Below are 22,133 nucleotides of genomic sequence, written 5' to 3' on the forward strand. Positions count from 1 at the left end.
CGAACAGTGTCTGAGCTAGCCTTTATGACCAACTGAACATGACCATAGACCAGACACTAATATAATTAGCCACTAAGTAGCTAAGATAAGCTAAAAGGTGGGCTAGGGCTAGTGGCTGGCATGGGTTTTCCTATGATGCTAGCTAGCATGGTACACGTAGCCCCATTTGTAATCTATAGAACAGAATGACAGGAAAGTTCCATTACGAGCTAAGTAGATAATTCTCGAGGATTCCGAAGCACTGATTTGATTACCAGATGAGAGAGGGAGACAGATAGAGAGCGAAGGAAGAGAGATTGTCCCTTATTAAAGCCTCTTCTAAGAGAAGGGGTGGGTTTGTATTGTTGTGACATGTGGACAGATACACCTTGTAGCCGTTACCTGAATAGAAGCTACACTTGACTTTAAATACATGCTAAACTATATCCTGCCACAAGTGGAGATGCCAATACACGGAGACAATGGCAGAGAGATCTGTACATCTTAGACCACACCCCTCAGTGTTCTTCAGTCCTGGTCCAGAGCACCCACAGGATGTGCAAGGTAACACACCTGATTCAGGTAATCAGCTGATCGATACAGCCTGTAGCTCTACAGGACCAGGGAGCACTGGGGTCTGTTCAGGAAGATGCAACATAAGATGCAATTGTGTCAGCTTTATTCATCACATGTCTATCTGCAACGTTCTTAACGTCATAGCTAACCCATAGTTAACCCTTGGTGCTACTGTACCTTGACATAGAGGGAGATCTCGTACTCCTGGGGGTCCGAACTGTCGCTGTCTTCCCCATGAGGAGTTGGGCTCTGCAGCCTCACAGACTTCTTTGGCGTCTTCTCCTCCCCCTGCGTCTCCTTCTCTTTCTTCACCTCTATCTTCACCTCTGTCCTCTGGTGCATGAACGTGGGCACCTCGTCCATTACCACCACCTTCTTCTTCTTTTTCTTCACCTGCTCCTCTCTCCTCTTTGGGGAAAGTACCTCCTCTTTGAGCACCGACTTCAGCTCCTTTATCCAGTCCTCCCTCCTCCCGGGGGTCTGCGCCTCCTCTGGGGACAACGTCTTAATCCCGTCCTCCTTCCTCCCAGGGGTCTGCACCTCCTCTGGGGACAACTTCTTAATCCAGTCCTCCCTCCACCCAGGGGTCTGCGCCTCCTCGGAGGCCTCCTTCTTGATCCAGTCATCGCTCCTTCTGCGGGTCTGCGCCTCCTCTGGAGACAACTTCTTAATCCAGTCCTCCCTCCTCCCGGGGGTCTGCGCCTCCTCTGGGGCCTTTTTGATCCAGTCATCGCTCCTTCTGCGGGTCTGCACCTCCTCTGGGGCCGCCTTTTTGTTCCAGTCGTTGCTCCCTCTGCGCGTCTGCGCCTCCTCTGGGGCCCCCTTCTTGTTCCAGTCGTTGCTCCCTCTGCGGGTCTGCGCCTCCTCTGGGTCTGCCTTCTTGTTCCAGTCGTTGCTCCCTCTGCGGGTCTGCGCCTCCTCTGGGGCCGCCTTCTTGTTCCAGTCGTTGCTCCCTCTGCGGGTCTGCGCCTCCTCTGGGGCCGCCTTCTTGTTCCAGTCGTTGCTCCCTCTGCGGGTCTGCGCCTCCTCTGGGGCCCCCTTCTTGTTCCAGTCGTTGCTCCCTCTGCGAGTCTGTACCTCCTCTGGGGCCGCCTTCTTGTTCCAGTCGTTGCTCCCTCTGCGGGGTGTCACCCTAACTCTTTTTACTGTCACCTCCTCTTTCATTTCTCCTTGTCTCAGCCTTGTGGGAGATAGCAGCATCTCATTCAGCAGTTGTTGTTTCACCTCCTCTGTTCCAGGGAACCCATTCTCTATCCTGGCTTTGTGACCTTTGACCCCTAGCTCCACCTCTTCTTTCTTCTCTTTCCTTCTTTCCTTCGCTGTGTATTCCTTCCCAAACTTTACTGGCTCATCCTTAGTGGCAGGCCCTGGCTGTTGTACTCTCTCGCTGCATCCCTCTAATGCAGATTTAGACTCATCCTCAATGAGATCTTCTGGCTCTTCCGCCATCTCAATCGCTCCCTCTGACTGTGAGTCTAGATTATTGTCAATGTTTGTCACTGGCTGTTCCTCCAACTCACCCCCTCCCTCTGCTACTCCTGTCCCTATCTCTGAGACTGGGACCAGATTATCCATCTCTTCAGCCCCTCCCACCTCTGCAGCTCCGGGCTCATCCAGAATGACCTCTCCTGGCTGTTCTTTCTCCATGTCTCCTTCCTCCTCAAGCTCGAAAGCCTCCTCAACATGCTCTAAATCCTTGTCGTCGTCCTCCTGTGTAGCTCCTGCTGAACCCTTGAGTATCTGTACCTGTGGCTGATCTACAACTTTGTCTTCTCTCTCTTCCCCCTCTTCTCTGGCAGCATTATCAGGCTCTAAAGCCTTTTCCGTCTGTTCCTCCATACTGCCACCTCTTCTCTCTTCCTCTGCTATGTCTACATTATCCTTCTTCTTTTGCTCCTCCTCTACTTTGCTGCCTCCTGTGTCCATCCCCAACACCGCATTATCCCCAACCTGTCGCGGTTCTTCCCTCTCCCCACCACCTCCCTTCACTGCCCTATCACTGTCACCCTCTTCCACCTGTAGCTGCTGTTCTGTCTGTTGTAAACCTCCCTCCTCTTTAGAGCCGTTCTCACCCTCCTGACTCTCATTGGGCTGTATCAGTGGCTGTGCCTTGCTCTTGCTCCCTCCCTCTACCTCAACAGGTGGAGTGACAACATCCTGTGGCTGTTGAGCTGTGGTTGCCTGACTCTTGACGACTCCAAGCTCTATGAACTCCTTGGTAACGAACAACGGGGGCTGGTGCTCTGTCGCTTGATGCCCCTCCTCTTTTTTCTCTAAAACTGCTTTAGTTGTCTCTCCCTGTTCTTCTGTAACATGGCTTTTAACCTCCTCCTCTTTTTTCTCTGTACTCTTCTCACTTCCCTGCTGGTTCTCATCCCTCTCTTCTTGTGAAACCTGTAGATTATGTGCCAATTTATTGTTACTTTCCTCACTCTCTCCTTCATTGTCATTTGCTGGCTGATGTTTAGGCTCCTCTTCCTGTCCTTCCTCCTGCCGTGTCTCTCTGACCTCATCACTAGTGGACACAGTTTGACAGTCCTCAGTCACTTGACTCCCGCTTTCATCACTCACTCTTACTATGCCATCATTATTAGTCACCTGGCTGATGGGCATCTCTGCATCCTGACCGCCACTATGCTCTCCCTTCGCTAACTCATCTGTAGTGGATGTGGTTTCTGGCTTTCGACTCTCATTACATAGCTCTTCTTTACTCTCCACCTCATCATTAGTTGACGGGACTGGCGGTTCTGTTGTCGTCAATCCGACATTGTCCTCTGTCTTCTCTGTCTCATCAATAGGCAAAACGATTTGTGCCTTTTCTGCCTCTGGAGATGTGTCCTCGTCTTTTGTCTCTACCTCATCATTAATGGACTCAGTTTCAGGTAAACTAGGGGATGGTGGGGGGTGAGGAGGTTCTCTCTCCTCTATTTCTCTCTTTTTGTCCGCCCCTGCTGACTCCTCTCTCACAGCGAACTTCCCTTCTTCAACAGCCTCTACAGATTTCTCCTGCTCCTCTTCAATTACAACAACAGTCACTGTCAGCTCCCCCTCCCCTTTATCTCCCTCTCTCTTTTCCTGTAAACCAATCTCTTCTTCAATCGCCCTCTCCCCCTCCTCTCCCTCCTTTCCTCCGCTCCCGCTAGCTTGCATCGTCACTTCGAAATGATCAGCTGCACCTGCCATCCCAATGTCCTCCATGTCCTCGCCCACCTCCTCCCCCAGTTCTAACACCTCCTCTGCTAGTTCTACATCCTCCTCCTCCTCTTCATCTCGTTGTCTCTGTCTGTCCGGCTTGGTACAGGTTCCTATAGGGCTGTGGATGATGGCTCCATTAGAGAGGTCCGGGCTGAGGCCATTAGCTTCAGACTGTTCCATGGTTACTGGAAGACCAACACACACTGGGAAGGAGTGTGTTCAAGGTTCCAACGAGTATGTGTCCAGGAGTTCAAGCCAAGTTTGAGAAAGTTAGATAAGTGTGTGTTTGTAGGTTCCACAGACGCACGCACAGCTTCTAGTTGTCGCTGCCTGGAGCTCCAATCTGTAATTAGTGCCTGTGTCCAGTTGGTCAAAGTACAATCTCTTCCTCCCTCCTTCTCTCTCTCTCTCTTTCTCTCTCTCTCTCTCTCTCTCTCTCAATCTCTCTCTCTCTCTCTCTCTCTCTCTCTCTCTCTCTCTCTCTCTCTCTCACTTCCTCTCTTTCTCTCTCTCTCTCTCTCTCTCTCTCTCTCTCTCTCTCTCACTCTCTCTCTCTCTCTCTCTCTCTCCAAAGGATTAGGCTGAGTTTCAGAAGTTGATCCCCACATGACCAGCCTGCCTAATTTAAATCCGCCCAGAGCCTATATCCCCCCCCCACCCAGCTCCAGAGCCTATATCCCCCCCAGCCCAGCCCAGCTCCAGAGCCTATACCCCCACAACCATGCCCAACCCAGCATAGCCCCAGTATCCCACATCCCACATCCCCCCACCATACCCAGGCCCCTCTACTCCACTCCACTCCAACCCCCATCCATTCAACCACTTTCCTAACAATCTCCTCCTCCCAATGGCTGCCTCCATACATGCCTGGACCCCCCCCCCCCCACCACCACCAATCCTAAAACACATCCAACCTTCCCCCAACCCCAAACCATCTTTAACCCCCCCTGACCCCTTTGCAGTTTTCAGTTCTCCTTTAACATAACTCATAGGCTGAGCCTCTGCTGAGGTCAGTGAGGATGCCCTGAGTTAGCTTTTCAGTAAACCACAGTTGTCCTAGTACAATCCCTTATCCTCTTTCAGGCTTTAGGCAGAGTAAACCTATAAAACCACTGTCTCACAGTCAGAGGTAAACCTATAGGTAGAGGCATCAGAATGTAAAGGATTGCATTGTTGACCAAATGTAATTATTCACACAAGACAATTTTTGTACAAAAGGATGAATAAACCTTAGTAATTATTTATCTTTTTAATTCCATTCTTCGATCTAAACATATTGATGATACTTCCATCATACTCTTCAAGGCTACCCTGGGGCGGCAGGGTAGCCTAGTGGTTAGAGCGTTGGACTAGTAACCGAAAGGTTGCAAGTTCGAATCCCCGGGCTGACAAGGTACAAATCTGTCATTGAAAATAAGAATTTGTTCCTAACTGGCTTGCCTAGTTAAATAAAGGTAAAAAAAATAAAAATAATAATAAAGAAGATCATCTACTACTGACTGTAGGCCTTGCGTTTTTCAACGTTAGAGGGCAGTATTGCTTTGTCTATAATGGTATTAAATATTATAAAATAGCAGGTCATTTAGATATACGTAAGTAGACTTCACTTCAGTAGACAGTACGGCATTTGCAACGAACAGTTCAGGGCAAAATGACAGTGTACTAAAACTCAACACTGACAGTGACAGCTAACGTGCCATCACCTTCAGGGCGTTCCAGTGATTTGCAATGGGGTAAAGCGCTGCATAGACATCACTGATCTAAAACAGACTGTATGAGTCAAACTCGTTATCATGTAATCTCTTGGACAATCCCGAATTGCAGTGATCAGTGAAGCTGCGTTGCGACAGTTCTAAACCGGAAAATCGCATCAGCTGTTTTTCGTCCCCTTGACGTCATCTCCTTTATTTGATGTGCCACCAGCTCTATACCAGTACTTTCAGTTTTTATTGTAATATGCATTTTGGATGTAATTTACTGAGAAATATTTGGTCATAAAACAACATAGCTACATTAGTTATTTAACTTTTGCTCATTAATTAATGACGAATCTAAGGAGCTTGCGATGAGATAGTGCTAAGCGCTTCTGCTAGCTAGCTAGCTGAAAGCTAACGGAGGACCACAGTATATTTAGCTACAGTGACTGCTAGGTCCGAACTGCAAGTTGAAACAACTAACCTGGCGCGACTAGAACAAGTACAGAAATGCAGAAATCAGAGAAGAGCCATGGTGCTGAGGCAACGGTCGGTGTGCAGTTTACCGACCTTCCCAACGCCCTTATCGCATGCAAAGTAACTGAAGATGTTTTCAATGACCAAACTCTGAAGGTAAGGATGTGTGTTATGATGGATCAAAGCAATCAACCAAAGCAAGCTTGCATTACATTACAATGGTTCCCTACTAAACAACTTAAACCTGTGCGTGCGTGTGTGTGCGCGCGCGCTCTCGCGCTCTCATGCTCATGTTCAATCCAAAAATAGTATTACATTCCACTCCTCCAAAGAATTGGTGTCTTTCTTAAGATGAGTCTTAGGTTCCTAGTTGTGTAGTTCCAATCCACCACTCACACCCTCATCACACACATGGAAATGGTTCCCTTCCATTCCCTGCCTGATTCCATAGGGGTTGGAACAGTTCCATCAGCAAGAACATTACTAGATTTATCCCCCATAACCAGTTCAGAATACAGGAAGCTTGGAAAGACTGAGATTCTGTCCAAACTGGGCCAGAATCTCAGAGCTTAGCCAAGGACAGATGCGCACAGGCAAAGGTCCTAAGAGTGTTTATTTTACTGCTTCCTTTCCTTGTCTTCTTTCCTTCATGACCACTTAGCTAGCCAATAAGTGAAAGTGATATGGCACAAACATGTCTAGTCATCGCTGCTCCTCTCACCGATCTCTTGTCAGGGGTTTTGGCTGAGGTGGCTGTGACCTCTTTGTCAGTCAAATGAAGGCCACTGGAAGTAGACTGTGATAACACACTGTAATCGGAACAATGGAAAAGTGTGTGTGCTCTAACTAGGCCAGATGTCATTCAGGAGATCCTCCTGAACAACAGCAGGGAGAGAATTGGCAAGCAGGGGCCCTATTCAGTCAAAAGCGTTTCTGGACTTTGAGGATATAGCCTAAATCATAAACAAAGATTGGTATCTTTAGTAAAAATGCATATCTGGTACACACTCTCATTATCTCAGTCTCTGATAACATCTAGCCTTCCTGAGGTCAGGTGAATGTGTCACAGGGGCTGAGTTTTTGCGTTGGAAATCTGACTAATGTATTTTTCAGTGTACACAACATTCTTCCGCTCTGTGTAGGCTAGTCTTTGATTCAGAGAGAGTTTCCATTGGAGCTGGCAGGAAGGAAGGAACAGGAAGGACAGCAGTTATACGCAGGAAGAGATGAGGTTGAAAAGGGGAGAAATTAGAGACTTTGTTCTATGTAGTATTCCCACATCCACAGACTAGGCCCTATGCCTTGCAATTTGTTTAAAGCAAATAGAATAAATCCACACACTAGGGCTGTCCTGATAAAAACATTTATATTGGTTGACCGAAAGTCGTCCGTTCTGCATATAGTTTATTTTATTAAAACAAATAGGGTGTTTATATATATATATCGAGTGATTGGAATTTTTTTAAACTTATTTTTCCATATAGACACACTCTATTTGTTTGAATAAAATCAATTATATGCGCTGAGCTTGTCTGATGCTTTAAGCTCATAACCTGAAGGTTGCGAGTTCAAACCCCCGAGCTGACAAGGTACAAATCTGTCGTTCTGCCCCTGAACAGGCAGTTAACCCACTGTTCCTAGGCCGTCATTGAAAATAAGAATTTGTTCTTAACTGACTTGCCTGGTTAAATAAAGGTAAAATAAATAAATAAAAAAGACACAGATGACTCTAGGGAGCCAGAGATCAGAGATAACCAGAAGAAAAAACCTTAACCTGACCCAACCATCCTCCTGAAGTTGCTGGTAATAGGCTACACAAGGAGTCCACAACCTTTCTCATGAGCAATGTCAATTTATCTTACAATTTCTACCGATTTGCGTGCTAGTTATGGTTTTTAAATGCACTTTTTCATGGAACAGTGTCATTAAATTTAGAATAACATCTTCGTATCTCAAAATCATTGTCATGTGGTTAATCAAAATTCTATCCAAATCTTAAAATGCAAATTCTATTGCCATTGCAACTATGTAAAAACAGCCTACATTAAGCCAACAAATAAAAACATTGCAGCCTGCAGGTAGAAAATATCATGATAAAATAAATATCTTATAAATCACATTGGCTACGCATGGCCTGTCTGCAACGAACTTGAAACATTGTATCAACTATTAACTTGGGTCTGGCCCAGCTCACACTAGCAAACTTGCAACATTGTATAACATATTCTGGGCCCTCAGTTTCCTGTGCCAGTGAGCTCAGGACATACACAGCTGTAGGCTATTTGCACAATGGATAAGAAGTAATCAGGTAGGTCTATTTTATGACGTTTCCACTGGATAAGAGCATGACATTTTTCCCTTTCACGCTGAGTTGTTATCGAAAGGGAAAGAGCTGTAAAGATTTTTCAAATACACTACCGGTCAAAAGTTTTAGAACACCTACTCATTCAAGGGTTTTTCTTTATTTTTACTATTTTCTACATTGTAGAATAATAGTGAAGACATCAAAACTATGAAATAACACATATGGAATCATGAAGTAACCAAATCAAAATAGCCACCCATTGCCTTGATTACAGCTTTGCACACTTTTGGCATTCTCTCAACCTGCTACAGCTGGAATGCTTTTCTAACAGTCTTGAAGTTCTCACATACGCTGAGCACTTGTTGGCTGCTTTTCCTTCACTCTGCGGTCTGACACATCCCAAACCATCTCAATTTGGTTGAGGTAGGGCGATTATGGAGGCCAGGTCATCTGATACAGCACTCCATCACTCTCCTTCTTGGTAAAATGGCCCTTACACAGCCTGGAGGTGTGTTGAGTCATTGTCCTGTTCAAAAACAAATGATTGTCCCACTAAGCCAAAACCAGATGAGATGGCATATCGCTGTAGAATGCTGTGGTAGCCATGCTGGTTAAGTGTGCCTTGAATTCCTAAATAAATCACAGACAGTGTCACCAGCAAAGCACCTCCACACGCGTCTCACAAAGACACGGCGGTTGGAATCCAAAATCTCCAATTTGGACTCCAGACCAAAGGACAGATTTCCACTGGTCTAATGTCTATTGCTCATGTTTCTTGGCTCAAACAAGGCTCATCTTCTTATTGGTGTCCTTTTAGTAGTTGTTTCTTTGCAGCAATTCAACCATGAAGACCTGATTCACACAGGTCTCCTCTGAACAGTTGATGTTGAGATGTGTCTGTTAGTTGACCAGAATTGCACTAGTAACCGAAAGTTAGCAAGATCTAATCCCTGAGCTGACAAGGTAAAAATCTGTAGTTCCTACCCTGAATAAGGCAGTGTTCGTAAGCCGTCATTGAAAATAAGAATTTGTTCTTAACTGACTTGCCTAGTTAAATAAAGGTAAAATAAAAATGAAGCATTTATTTGGGCTGCAATTTCTGAGGCTGGTAACTCTGATGAAAATATCCTTTGCAGCAGAGGAAACTCTGGGTCTTCCATTCCCGTGGCGGTCCTCATGAGAGCCTGTTTCATCATAGCGCCTGATGGTTTTTGCGACTGCACTTGAAGAAACTTTAAAAGTTCTTGAAATTTTCCTTATTGACTGAACTTTACGTCTTAATGTAATGATGGACTGTCGTTTCTCTTAGCTTATTTGAGCTGTTTTTGCCATAATATGGACTTGGTCTTTTACCAAATAGGGCTATCTTCTGAATATCCACTAGAGGTCGACCGATTATGATTTTTCAACGCCGTTTCCGATACCGATTATTTGAGGACCAAAAAAAGCCCATACCGTTATCCATCGCTCCACAAATGCCACGGCCCTTGCAGAGCAAGGGGAACAACTGCTTCAAGGTCTCAGCGCGAGTGCCGTCACTGATTGAAACGCTATTAGCGCGCACCACCACTAACTAGCTAGCCATTTCACATCGATTACACCAGCCTAATCTCGGGAGTTGATAGGCTTGAAGTCATAAACAGCTCAATGCTTGAAGCACAACGAAGAGCTGCTGTCAACGAATGGATGCCTATGAGCCTGCTGCTGCCTACCACCCCTCAGTTAGACTGCTCTATCAAATCATAGACTTAATTATAACATAATAACACACAGAAATATGAGCCTTCGGTCATCAATATGGTCAAATCCGGAAACTATAATTTCGAAAACAAAATGTTTATTCTTTCAGTGAAATACGGAACTGTTCCGTATTTTATCCAACGGGTGGCATCCCTAAGTCTAAATATTGCTGTTACATTGTACAACCTTCAATGTTATGTCATAATTATGTACAATTCTGGCAAATTAATTATGGTCTTTGTTAGGAATAAATGGTTTTCACACAGTTCACAACGAGCCAGGCGGCCCAAACTGCTGCATATACTGCTTGCATAGAACGCAAGAGAAGTGACACAATTTCCCTAGTTAAAAGAAAGTCATGTTAGCAGGAAATATTAACTAAATATGCAGGTTTAAATATATACTTGTGTATTGATTTTAAAGAAAGGCATTGATGTTTATGGTTAGGTACACATTGGTGCAACGACAGTGCTTTTTTCGCGAATGCGCTTGTTAAATCATCACCCGTTTGAAGTAGGCTGTGATTCGATGATAAATTAACAGGCACCGCATCGATTATATGCAACGCAGGACACGCTAGATAAACACGTAATATCATCAACCATGTGTAGTTAACTAGTGATTATGTTAAGGTTGATTTTTTTTTTTATAAGATAAGTTTAATGTTAGCTAGCAACTTAACTTGGCTTCTTGCTGCACTCGCATAACAGGTAGTCAGCCTACCAACCGGAAGGTTGCGAGATCAAATCCCCAAGCTGACAAGGTAAAAATCTGTCGTTCTGCCCCTGAACAAGGCAGTTAACCCACCGTCTAGGCCGTCTTTGAAAATAAGATTGTGTTCTTAACTGACTTGCCGAGTTAAATAAAGGTAAAAAAAATAATCATCCACAATCGGTGTCCAAAAATGCAGATTACTGATTGTTATGAAAACTTGACATAGGCCCTAATTAATTGGCCATTCCGATTAATCGGTCGGCCTCTAATACCCATCCTACCTTGTCACAACACAACTGATTGGCTCAAATGCATTAAGAAAGAAATTCCACAAAGACTTTTTAACAAGACACACATGTTAATTGAAATGCATTCCAGGTGACTACCTCATGAAGCTGGTTGAGAGAATGCCAAGAGTGTGCAAAGCTGTCATCAAGGCAAAGGGTAGCTATTTGAAAAATCTCAAATATAAAATAGATTTGTTTAACACTTTTTTTGGTTACTACATGATTCTATATGTGTTATTTTATAGTGTTGATGTCTTCACTCTTGTTCTACAATGTAGAAAATTGTAAAAATAAAGAAAAACCCTTGAATGAGTAGGTGTTCTAAAACTTTTGACCGGTTGTGTACATTGAGGAACTATTGTCATTCTCAATGAATGTAAAAACAGACTTTGTTTGCTTTCTGTTTTAGGTGAAGTAAACATTACTCTGAGAAGCTCCACTTCTTATTAGTGGTGGTGCGTTAAGCCAATCAGAAATACAATCAGATCGCCAAATGGGCACATAGGCCAGGTAGCATATAGGCCTACTTCAGAACATAAACGGGTGCACGTCCTTACTCAACGTTGACAGGAGCGCTCCAAACAAAGGAGAAAATAACAACTTGGCCGCGGGCGACCATCAACCAGTCAACTAATTGGGGTCAGCCCTACCACACACTGTTGCTTTTGTTCATGAGAACCAAGTGTCAACTCACCATGGATCTACTACACACTACTATGGGCCATACAAACAGTACTATTGTGAGAAATGGCAAACAGAAATCAATGCTGTATGGAATTTACACATTGTATGTTTAACATGGAGGCCTAGCTGGTGTGGTGACATTGGTGAATAGTGTCAGATTCAGCTGAAATGTATTTTCTTTACTGATGGCCTCTTCCATGGACGGGAGGGGGCAGAAACAGTGAGACAGGTGCTCAAACCAGAACAGCTGGTCAAGTCACACATACACACACACACACACACACAGATCAATGATTGAATAATCAATTGGGCTTAGAAGGAAGTGAAACAGGGTAAAGGTCATAAAAACTTGACTGTTTGGAATAAAAGTGTTTTTCTTTTCAGAGGGTCACGTCCTTTAAGGAGCTTTGAGTCAGCTGAGAGATCATGTGATGGAATATTCCACTGTGTGCATCAACACTGTGTTCTCCTTTAGGAATGTTTGACAAAGACACACACCGTTTCCATCCTATTCAGATATTCATCTAGTTTTAAGACTCATCCCTGCCCTTAATCAGGTAAACTGTCCTGTCCAAATCAGAATGGCTTCCCTCCTGCAGTAAGGGCCACACATTATTACAACAGGTCATTTTAATACAGGTCACCACCAGGGACTGGCCACACACGTGACACCCCAGAGGTTACCTAATGGAAACTGTGACCTGTACTGTCTTACTGTACTCACTGAGGGATTTGTGTGGTAGAGATATTTGATTCACAAAGCCTCAGGCCTGGAGAGAGAGCAGAGCAGGTAGTGTGTGTGTTCTTGCACGCTAGTACCAGACTGCAGCTGGTAGACTTAAAGCTACATGATATAACTTTTTGGGGCAAATCGACCAAATTCACATATAAATGTGGGTTATACATCTGCCATTCTCATTGAATGCAAGTCTAAGAAGCGGTATATCTGTTCTATGTGTGCTATTTCTATTCTTCCTGTTCTTAAGTTTTGTTTTTGCGTCTTTTACTTTCAGTTTTGCACACCAGCTGAAAACACAATATTTTTGATTATAGAACATCTATTTCACAGCGGTTTAGATGGTACAATGATTCTCTACACTTGTTTTGTCACAAACTGAAATTAGGCGAACAATTTTAGCAACCAGGAAATGGTGGAGAGATTTCTGCATATTGCACCTTTAAATACTCTGCCTGAGTACAACCTCTGTGCACTTGTCTCTCTCTATGCTGTGCTGGGGGGACAGAATCTCTTTGTTGTCTAGTCTTTGATGTAAAGGTGTGCATGCGTCTGTGCTGTCTGGTTTCTGGTGCTCATTATAGCTATCAGTGACACTTTGGTCTTTCCTGCTGTTTCTGCCACTCAGATCAGACAATGGTGGAGTGTTCTAGAATATACAACCAGTTCTGAGGTTCCACCTGTCACTGTCTGAGGTCATACTCTGCTGTTCTAGGTTCTGTCTTCTAGCTGACTGACTTGTCAATCACAGCCAATGGCTAGTATGATTTGTTACTCACTACCTTTCATGTAGCAGCAGCTGGAGACAACATCTCAGACAAGAGTTGATGATCTCTGCATGCAGAATACAAGTAGTGTTGTGAAAAAGTGTCAGTTGAGGGTCCAGACACAATACCTCTATACTGTTAACTTGCATGTAGGCCTGTGTGTGTAGTCTTGAGAAAATGGATGTGTAGGCTAGTTTTAAAGTTTGTGGGTGTTGTATGGAAACATGTGCCTCCCTCCTCTTTCTCCCTGCAGAGCAGCTGAGGTTCAATGTGAGTGTTTGTTGTTGTTAACCATCTCCAGACCTCTGTCCCACCGTGTATGTGTGTGTGTGACGGTGTACGTGTGTGTTAACCATCTCCAGACCTTTGTCCTACCCAGTTAGTCTCATACACACCCACACTATCTCTTTCAGAGCCACTTTGCATAACACTAGTGTGTGTTTGTGGGGGGGGGCGGCTCTCAGCCATTCTTTCCGTCCTCTCTGTTTTGGTTTCATATTCCTATTTTCCATTCCCTCACTGGAACATTTGCTCTCTCTCTCGCTCTCACACACACACACACACACACACACACACACACACACACACACACACACACACACACACACACAGAGAGATTGTCACTTCACTACTAACACACAAACAAGTGTATACTACATTTAGCACATACATTATAGACACACTTGCTTAGCCTTTACTTTAGTCTCTCTCTCATACATTTTTCCTCTCACAGCACCTCAGTGCTATTAATACCACTCTCATAAAAGCTTCTGTGTTATCAAGCCTCCAGCTGCATACTTTCCATAAGAACCAGTTCTCCTTCATCTCTCTCTCTCTCTTCTTCCCTTACCTTCCACACAGACCTCTGTTTTTCAGGCTGTCTCTCTCCCTTTCTCTCATGTACTCTGTGCTTCTGCCACCTCTCTTTTAGTCTATCTCTCTCTCTCGTCTGTGTCTCTCTCTCTCTCCTCTGTGTCTCTCTGTAGTGAAGCTCTTGGGCGTATTTATACCCACGACTGACGCTCAGCAGGCCAGAGTCAAGTGCCCCGATAAGCTGATTCAGTGTGTGTGTGTCAGAGTCATGGACCCAGTTTCTGATTTGCACATATTTTCCATTCACAACTAAGCAACAGATTTGTCATATGTTTTGTGTGTGTGTGTGAGTGAGAGAGAGAACAAGAGAAGAGTGAAGAGATTAACACTTCAGTCTGCTACGGGTTGATTTCGTTATTTTCCAGTCCTCTGTCTCTCTCGCTCTCTCTGTGTGTCTCACTGCCTCACTAATTTGTCAGCAAAGAAGAGAGGGAGGGAAGAAAGGAAGGACACACCCCCTGTGTCAGCAGGTTGGCTGGGAGTGAATGAACAATGGAACGAAGGAAGAGAAGAGAGAGAGGGAGGGGCTGTGGTGTACGTCAGTAGTTGTGACTCTCATATAAGTGGCTGCAGAGGCAGAGAGAGCTGGAGACCAGACAGAAGGCTGTATTATATGAGACTTTTACAAATGCAGCCCATAGTCTCGTTGGAATGTTCTACAGCCTAGACGGAGGACTGTTTTCAGCTGTCGTGTAGCTGCCTGTCTCTGTCCTACAGACCTCACTGCCACGGGTGGAACCTGAGAGCTAACTCTGGATCTGGGTTAGCTGCTCAGTAGCTAACTGCTTCCGGCTTGAACGTCACTGGACATTTTGGCTCTTCATTTGGCCAGGACTGCAGGCTTTTGCAGCTCTCTTAGAGGGGTGTGGACTGTACAAACAGAGAGAGAGAGAGAAGAGGAGGAAGTAAGGGAAACGGGAAAATATATATATATTTTTTGTGGGAACGAGATCTCCCTCAACCCTCACGCTGGGGAAGGCGGCGCAACCCCCCCACACCTGTCATCTTCATCCCGGCCCCTCCTCACAAACTCTGACCTCCCGCATTATCAGGTGGAAAGGCCTCTGCCTCCCTGCCCTTCCCATCATGCACCTCAAGACCACCAAGTGTAACGCCTTCTGCCTGGTTGCCTCGGTGACCAACCAGGAAGTGTTTGACAGGTCTGAGTCCCGGGTAAGAAGGCTTTATATGTCGCCTCTGATCTGTCTCCTAAAACTGATCTAGGGTCAGATTCTGTAGCCTTTGAGGTCGATTGTAATGGTTAGGTAATCTGTTCCTAGATCTGTGCTTGGCTGCAGCTTGTGATCCATTCTCTCTGAACTAATCGTTCCAAACTGCTTTAGACCAATGAGATGCAGCGGTCCTCATGGTCTGAGCTGAGCTCCTTTCAGACCGCTGTCACACTGGGTCTTTCTTTAGCGACGGACCCCGACGCTCACCAAGTCCAGGCACGCACACAAGTTGAGCGTGGTTGCCATGACAACCGGGCAGTGTTCCTCATTTTAGGGGGACAGTTTAGTCAAGCATTTTGCAGCAGCTATTTTTAGAAGGGCGGGGGTGGGTAACGTTAGGCCTGAATGACTGAAGATATGAAACGAGGTTGGTGACAGTGTTTTCAGGAAAGGTACTTACAGTACAAGTCTTCATACACTTGACAAATATGCCTTTCAAATCACAATGCATTTGGCCTTTTGGTTTTATTGTCATTGTGCCTGGACTGGTCTTGGGTTTTATTTCAATTTTTTACCCCTTTTTCTCCCCAATTTCGTGGTATCCAATTGTCCCATCGCTGCAACTCCTGTATAGACTCAGGAGAGGCGAAGGTCGAGAGCCGTGCGTCCACCAAAACACGACCCAACCAAGCTATACTGTTTCTTGACACAATGCCCGGTTAACCCGGAAGCCAGCCGCACCGACGTGTCGGAGGAAACACCGTACAACTGGCGACCGTGTCAGTGTGCATGCACCCGGCCCGCCACAGGAGTCACTAAAGCGCTATGGGACAAGGACATCTCGGCCGGCCAAGCCCTCCCGTAACCCGGACGACGCTGGGCCAATTGTGCGCCGCCTCATGGGTCTCCCAGTCGCGGCAGGCTGCGACACAGCCTGGGATCAAACCCGGGTCTGTTGTGACACCTCTAGCATTGCGATGCAGTTCCCTAGACTGCTGAGCCACTCAGGAGCCCCTTTGGTTTTAGGCTTTTTGTTGGGCTTCTCTCCCACTGCTGGTTCTCTCCCAGGCCACAGTCTCATAACTGTAGTTAATGTTAGTTAGACTATTATTATCTGTGGGATCATGGTGACTGAGCAGTTTTGAGAAGCATAGTCTACTTCTGGGTAAACAGACCATTATGTATTTAATGTATTACGTCATCCCATTACTAATGCTGTGTGACAACATCACTATCCAACTCACCCTGTACCTTCTCTCTCTTTCTCTCTCACCCTCTCTCTTTCTGTCGTGCCCTCTCACCCTCTCTCTTGCCCTCTCACCCTCTCTCTTTCTGTCTTGCCCTCTCACCCTCTCTCTTTCTGTCTTGCCCTCTCACCCTCTCTCTTGCCCTCTCACCCCCTCTATTTCTCTCTCACCCCCCTCTCTCTCTCTTCTCTCTCTCACCCTCTCATTTCTCTCTCTCCTCCTATAGGCCAGTTTTGAGTCTCTGTTCCGCTCCTTCGACCCGGACGTGAACTTCCAGTTCTTTAAGAGTTTCCGGCGTGTGAGAATCAACTTCAGCGATGCACTGGCCGCCGCTGAGGCGCGGCTCCGACTGCACAAGAGCGACTTCAACGGCAAAGAGATGCGCCTCTACTTCGCACAGGTAGAGACACGACTTCTGTACATCACCCAATGCCCCCATACTTTCAGTTACTTGGATCTTTTGGAAGTGGAAATATGCTATGCATTACAAATTATAGCTCCCAAGTGGCGCAGCGGTCTAAGGCACTGCATCACAGCGCTAGAGGCGCAACTACAGACCCGGGTTCGATCCCGGGCTGTATCGCCGTGATCGGGAGTCACATAGGGAGGCGCACAATTGGCCCAGCTTCGTCCGGGTTAGAGGAGTGTTTGGCTTTGTAAATAAGAATTTGTTCTTAACTGACTTACCTAGTTAAATAAAGGTAAACAAATGATTTAAAAAACATGTTCATCACTATTTAGCTAGCAGCAGTGTTGGCACTGATTGATTTTATTGATCTACATTGAGCCTCTTGTGTCTCACTTTTCCCCTCCCCGTCTGCCCTGCAGTCTGTCCTCATAGGCAGTCCCCGCCTGGAGCCCCCTAAACCTGACAAACAGTTCCTGATCTCCCCCCCAGCTTCGCCACCAGTGGGGTGGCAGCAGGCTCCGGACGCTGTGCCCGTCATCAACTACGACCTTCTCTGTGCCATCTCCAAACTAGGGCCAGGTACAACACACACACACTTGCTACAATGAGGATGGGAACCTAAAATTAGAATTTATTTTAATTCAATGTGATGGAATTACAGTAGCTGTCCTTTGTATTGCCATCATTTTGATTGTGGCCAGTCCTACAGTGTTAACGGTCCTCTCTCCAACTATAAATTAGGTGAGAAGTACGAGCTGCACACCGGCACCCCCACCACCCCCAGCGTAGTGGTCCACGTGTGTGAGAACGAGCAGGACAGCTCGGGGGGCGAAGACAACACAGAAGGAAGCACCAGCAGCAGCAACCGCCCCCCTCGCCCCAAAATCATCCAGACACGGCGTCCGGACATCACCCCCGGCGTCATGCAGTGAGCGGCAGAGAGAGGGGGCGCTCTAACATCCACAAAGCATGTCTCCCACATCTGCCTCTCAGAAGTCAATGACAACCTGGCCCTGGGAGGATGCTGTTGGGACATGTAATACATCCTCTCTAACACTAGGGGGAGTCGCCTCTCAAAGCCCTGCCTTTTCATGGAGAGAGAGAGAGAGAGAGAGAGAGAGAAAGGAAAAGAAAAGAAAAGAGAGAGAGAGAGAGAGAGACATTCATCTCTTATCATTTCACATTTAATTTCTCTTTCGTCCTTCATTTGGAACAATATTAGACACTTGAGAGAAAGAGAAGTAGACAGAGAATAAAGAGCAAGGGATGTTTTGAATAGTTTTGCTGTAAAAAAACTGTTTTACTTCATTTGCTTTGTAACCGTTGTATATGTTCATGGTCAGGCATGGTAGTGAGAGAGAGATGTTGTAGTCCTCTCTAGAGAGACACCGGGGGATCAACTTTCTTTGGATTCATTGTGACTTGTAATTCAGGACCCCGTAACAAACCCTGTCTATAGACTCATTTCATACTGTGTACTGGATCCATAATTTTCTTGTCTATAAGATGTGCGCACATGCTGCAGTGGAGGCCGGCTTGTAATAATGGCTGAAACGGCGTGAATGGAATGGCGTCAAACTATGTTTGATGTATTTGATACCATTCCACCTATTGCGCTCCAGTCATTACCACGAGCCCGTCCTCCCCAATTAAGGTGCCACCAACCTCCTGTGGAATGCTGCCATCACTAGCTCAGCAATTTACAATGTTTCACTCAGAGGAGTGCAAATGACATTCTATTTGATGACCTCACAATAAACCGAATTATTATTCATGAATATTCTAATTCCTAATGGTCTTTACTCCAGGCCTAACATTTGTAAACAGAACACTTCAGAGTAACTTTCTTGGAATTCACTCCTTGACAGGTTAATTTGCTATGAAATTGACTTTTTGTTCAATAATATGTCTCCAATAATGACTCATCTGCTTCCATAGCATTGAGATATGTTACTACAAACTCCCCTCCTAGTTCATCCTCCTTTGATTGACAGAAATGGCTGCCATATCACACTGATCAGACGTGGCAGGGATGGCCTCCTGCATGGGTCTTCATAGCTTACTGTACATTTTTGCTGCACATCTTCCTGGCCAGTATGGCTTGTCTCACTTGACTTACACTGCTATTTTGGGCTGACTGGGGGCCATTAGGGCTCTGAACTACAGTTAATGTAGGAGGGTTGGTTGTGTGCGCTGCTGTCAGAGAGGGAGGGAGGGGGGGGGGGGGGGGGGTTCATAGGTTGTAGTGGGAGGCTTGTGTTGATGCACTGTGAAATGTTTAATGCATGCGCCATCACAGCACATCTGGAATGAAGTTATCCACCCTAGCGGTTTAGTTACATTAGACATTTAGCTACTTTTGTACTCTGGACTATTGACATTCATTATTATACTTTGAATAATAATCTAATGAGTTATCATGTAATAAAGACTTCACCGCTAAAGTCATGTGAATGTGTGGTTTGTTTTAATTGTGTTGGTTTATTTTCATCAAATGTTCAACATAGGCAAGTACTGTCTGAAGCCACTTCACATTCTGGCCAATTGGTGGCACTTCGCTGCCTCCCTATGGTGACAGTTGGATGTGCACGCTTTCAAATTATCACCTTTACAAGTTAGTTGTCACAGGCACAAAAGTACAGTGAAATGCTTAACTTGTAAGCTCTACCCAACAGTGCAGTGCTCAAAATCATAACTAATAATTAAGAAAAACATCAGAAATAAGAGGAAGCTATATAAAACAGGGTCAGTGCCAATACCAAATTTACAATGTGCAGGGAACTGAGCCATGTACAGCCACTAAGACTTCTCAATAGTCTAATACATTTGATTAAGTGCTTTTCACTTAATGGAGATAATCAGCAAGTAAAAAAAAATAAAAAATCATTAAAATAAGTACCAAAAGTACACTAATCATACAGACGAACCAGGGGAAAAAGTCGACATAAGGCTTTAGTGCTATAGTGGCTTCCTCAGCTCATCTCCTTTATCAGGACAAATTAAATGCCCCCTAATGTGTAGTCAATAGACTGACCACCTCTCCATCACACCACTGTCTCCAACGTTCAGCTCTATACATCAAATGTGACAAAGAAAGGCCGCTCCAACAGAGGTACAAAAACAGTCTTTATTTACAAAACATCTGTTGGCTCTGAAGTTAAGTTTGTGTAAAAAAAAGAATGACACCTGCAGCAATGTCCAGGACCCCAGGCCTGTTCTGGGTGAGTACTGTCCAACAGGAACTAGACATTCGCAACACTTTCACCCCAGATCAGCCAATCAGAGTTCCGCCCCATCCTTGGAGCATGTAGGTCCCCAGTCTGGTCAGATGACATAGTTTAGTTCCTGGGAAGAAAGAGGGGAAATGTTTATCTCAAACTGACCAATAACTACTGTACTTTAAGGCATCATACCCTTTGAAACACCCAGTGTTATCTCCCAGTCTATATTGTTGACTGATTTCCAAATGGACTCATTTTGTATTGTATTCACTTTCACCTTTCATCTCCCTTGTTCCTCCGGGTCAGTCATCCTTCTTGTTGTCCAGGAGCTCCTGCACCTGCTCCGCTATCCTCCTCTGCTCTGCCCTCTGTATCTTCAGCTTGGCCTCTTCCTTCTTAGCCTGATAGATCTTCACTCCAGCGAAGCCCAGGCACAAGACCAGGGTCTTCAATGCCAGGATGTAGAAGAGCAGAGGGACATTGTCCAACGCCTGGAGGGAGAGAAAGGAGCAGGGTGATGAGAGAGAGAGAATGAGGCTGTGTGCTGAGGTCATGAAAACTCATGAATGTTGGTAATGTACAGGTTAATTCACTATAGAACAAATCTATAAAATATAAATCAGACATTCTTTGGAAAACTAGAGTGAAAGAAAATGAGTGCTTGTTTGACCAACAAAGTTGTCCGACTTAATATAATCCTCTGTCATGCTCAATTGCACAGTGGACCAAGTAGAGGACCAAGTCACTCTCCACCAGCCCCTCTTACCATCCCTCAAGGAAGGAACACTCTAGAACAACGGTTCTCAACCTTTTTCGGTTACTGTACCACCATCTGAATTTTGCTCTGCTCGGAGTACCCCCTCGTGCATTTTACCAGTAAGCCTATGGTCTCATGAGCCTTCTCAAATACCCCCTGTGGATTCCCTGCTCTAGAATCCCACAAGGGACCAAAATACTACACCGACCCCCCCTCAACCCCCGCACCAAAAAGTCAAAAGACTAGAAGTCAGCTGACACCCAAACAGTCACCATAGTTGGCAGGACAGCTGCAACCATCCGTATACTAGGCCTGTCTTCTGTCTGTCACACACACACACACACACACACACACACACACACACACACACACACACACACACACACACACACACACACACCTCAAAACAAATTAGCCGATCTTTCTATAATTAGAACCTATCAGTTCAGTTACTTGTAAAATGAGCTGACTTTTAGATCTGCTTCTCTGCGCAGCGCCTGCTCAAGACGACCCTCGTGAACAAGACCACATAAACGGTGCTGCGTAGGCTGCAGTATTTATAGCAAGACTATCTTAAAAACGTTGCATATGCGTCACTGTACAAAGCACTCATAACAATGTAGCTAACCAACAACAGAGAATAAAAAATATCTTAAAACGCAACACTGCACTGTCCATGCAAATAGCAAGTGTCACTATCAAGTCACAACAACATTGGAGAGGATGGGCAGCTTGCCAGACATCAACGACCTCGTAGCGAAATAAGGGACGATTTCTAGAACACAATACAACATGGGATGCTCAGCATATGTTAATTGTTACTAATGAATAGACTTTTATTAACATATCTGACCTACCTTCCAGTTGATCATGTGGTCCATGTCTGCTGTAATGTGACGTTGGACGGAACTGTGTTAAGAAAGTGGCTTTGGGTGAAGTTTCCCCTAGCACAGAAATATGTAGCACTGCTCCGGGAAGAAGGAAAGTATAATGTGTTACTTTTAGAGGCGGGGCTTAAAACATTCTACCAATAAGAACGCACAATTTGTTTGATGTACATTATTTCGACCAATCGTCATCTAAGAGTCGTAGAACAAACCGGTAGGTTAGCCAATGAATGGGCACTTAGAGTTTCACGGGAAACATGTTATGACGAATGGAAAAGAACCGTCTAGAAGTGACTCCAAAGATATTCTTACTTCTTACTATAAAGTTACAACCTTGTAACGGGGTTTGCTAATCTGATTAGCCATGTTATTATTGCTGAATCAGATTAAATGTAGACCTACTCCATCACCAA

At 45.2% G+C, this 22,133-nt stretch overlaps 3 protein-coding genes across 5 annotated transcripts in view; 1 reads left to right on the forward strand and 2 right to left on the reverse strand.

The window, feature by feature from the left end:
* Positions 1-14,128, reverse strand: part of LOC109882910 (chloride intracellular channel protein 4-like) — a 22,075-nt gene extending 7,947 nt beyond the window's left edge. The window contains exon 1 of one of the 2 annotated variants that reach the window (XM_031824090.1): positions 14,005-14,128. Coding sequence is in view for 1 of the 2 variants with exons in the window: in XM_031824088.1 (XP_031679948.1) it covers positions 733-3,930 (3,198 nt within the window). In the remaining variant the exon portion in view is untranslated. Of the gene's footprint in view, positions 1-732; positions 4,151-14,004 lie in introns of those variants that run through there. The other variant, XM_031824088.1, reaches the window with a different exon arrangement.
* Positions 5,633-19,303, forward strand: LOC116352953 (calcipressin-1). 2 transcript variants are annotated; one of them, XM_031824091.1, is made up of 4 exons: positions 5,633-6,077; positions 16,673-16,846; positions 17,275-17,434; positions 17,597-19,303. In XM_031824091.1, exons 1-4 carry the CDS (start codon positions 5,955-5,957, stop codon positions 17,785-17,787), a joined length of 648 nt encoding a protein of 215 aa, XP_031679951.1. In that variant the 5' UTR covers positions 5,633-5,954; the 3' UTR covers positions 17,788-19,303. The 2 variants fall into 2 exon arrangements, with proteins under 2 accessions (XP_031679951.1, XP_031679952.1); XM_031824092.1 differs by lacking the exon at positions 5,633-6,077 and adding an exon at positions 14,590-15,200.
* A 2-nt stretch (positions 19,304-19,305) lies between these two features.
* On the reverse strand, positions 19,306-21,822 carry smim11 (small integral membrane protein 11). The gene is made up of 3 exons (XM_031824093.1): positions 21,691-21,822; positions 20,354-20,567; positions 19,306-20,200 (listed from the first exon to the last, which is right to left on the reverse strand). The coding sequence occupies exons 1-2, from the start codon at positions 21,712-21,714 to the stop codon at positions 20,379-20,381; spliced, it is 213 nt and encodes a 70-aa protein (XP_031679953.1). The 5' UTR covers positions 21,715-21,822; the 3' UTR covers positions 19,306-20,200; positions 20,354-20,378.
* Positions 21,823-22,133: the final 311 nt, after the last annotated feature.

The sequence above is a fragment of the Oncorhynchus kisutch genome, linkage group LG5 (genome assembly GCF_002021735.2).
Source record: "Oncorhynchus kisutch isolate 150728-3 linkage group LG5, Okis_V2, whole genome shotgun sequence".
Lineage (NCBI taxonomy): Eukaryota > Metazoa > Chordata > Actinopteri > Salmoniformes > Salmonidae > Oncorhynchus > Oncorhynchus kisutch.

Bases quoted from the DNA above. Each gene is read 5' to 3' on its own strand.
- smim11 (XM_031824093.1), bottom strand. From the start codon at position 21,714: ATGGACCACATGATCAACTGGAAG. The intron at 20,568-21,690 runs GTAGGTCAGATA...CTCTCCCTCCAG, and splicing joins ACCACATGATCAACTGGAAG to GCGTTGGACAATGTCCCTCT.
- LOC116352953 (XM_031824091.1), top strand. From the start codon at position 5,955: ATGCAGAAATCAGAGAAGAGCCATGGTGCTGAGGCAACGGTCGGTGTG. The intron at 6,078-16,672 runs GTAAGGATGTGT...CTCCTCCTATAG, and splicing joins TCAATGACCAAACTCTGAAG to GCCAGTTTTGAGTCTCTGTT. The intron at 16,847-17,274 runs GTAGAGACACGA...TCTGCCCTGCAG, and splicing joins TGCGCCTCTACTTCGCACAG to TCTGTCCTCATAGGCAGTCC.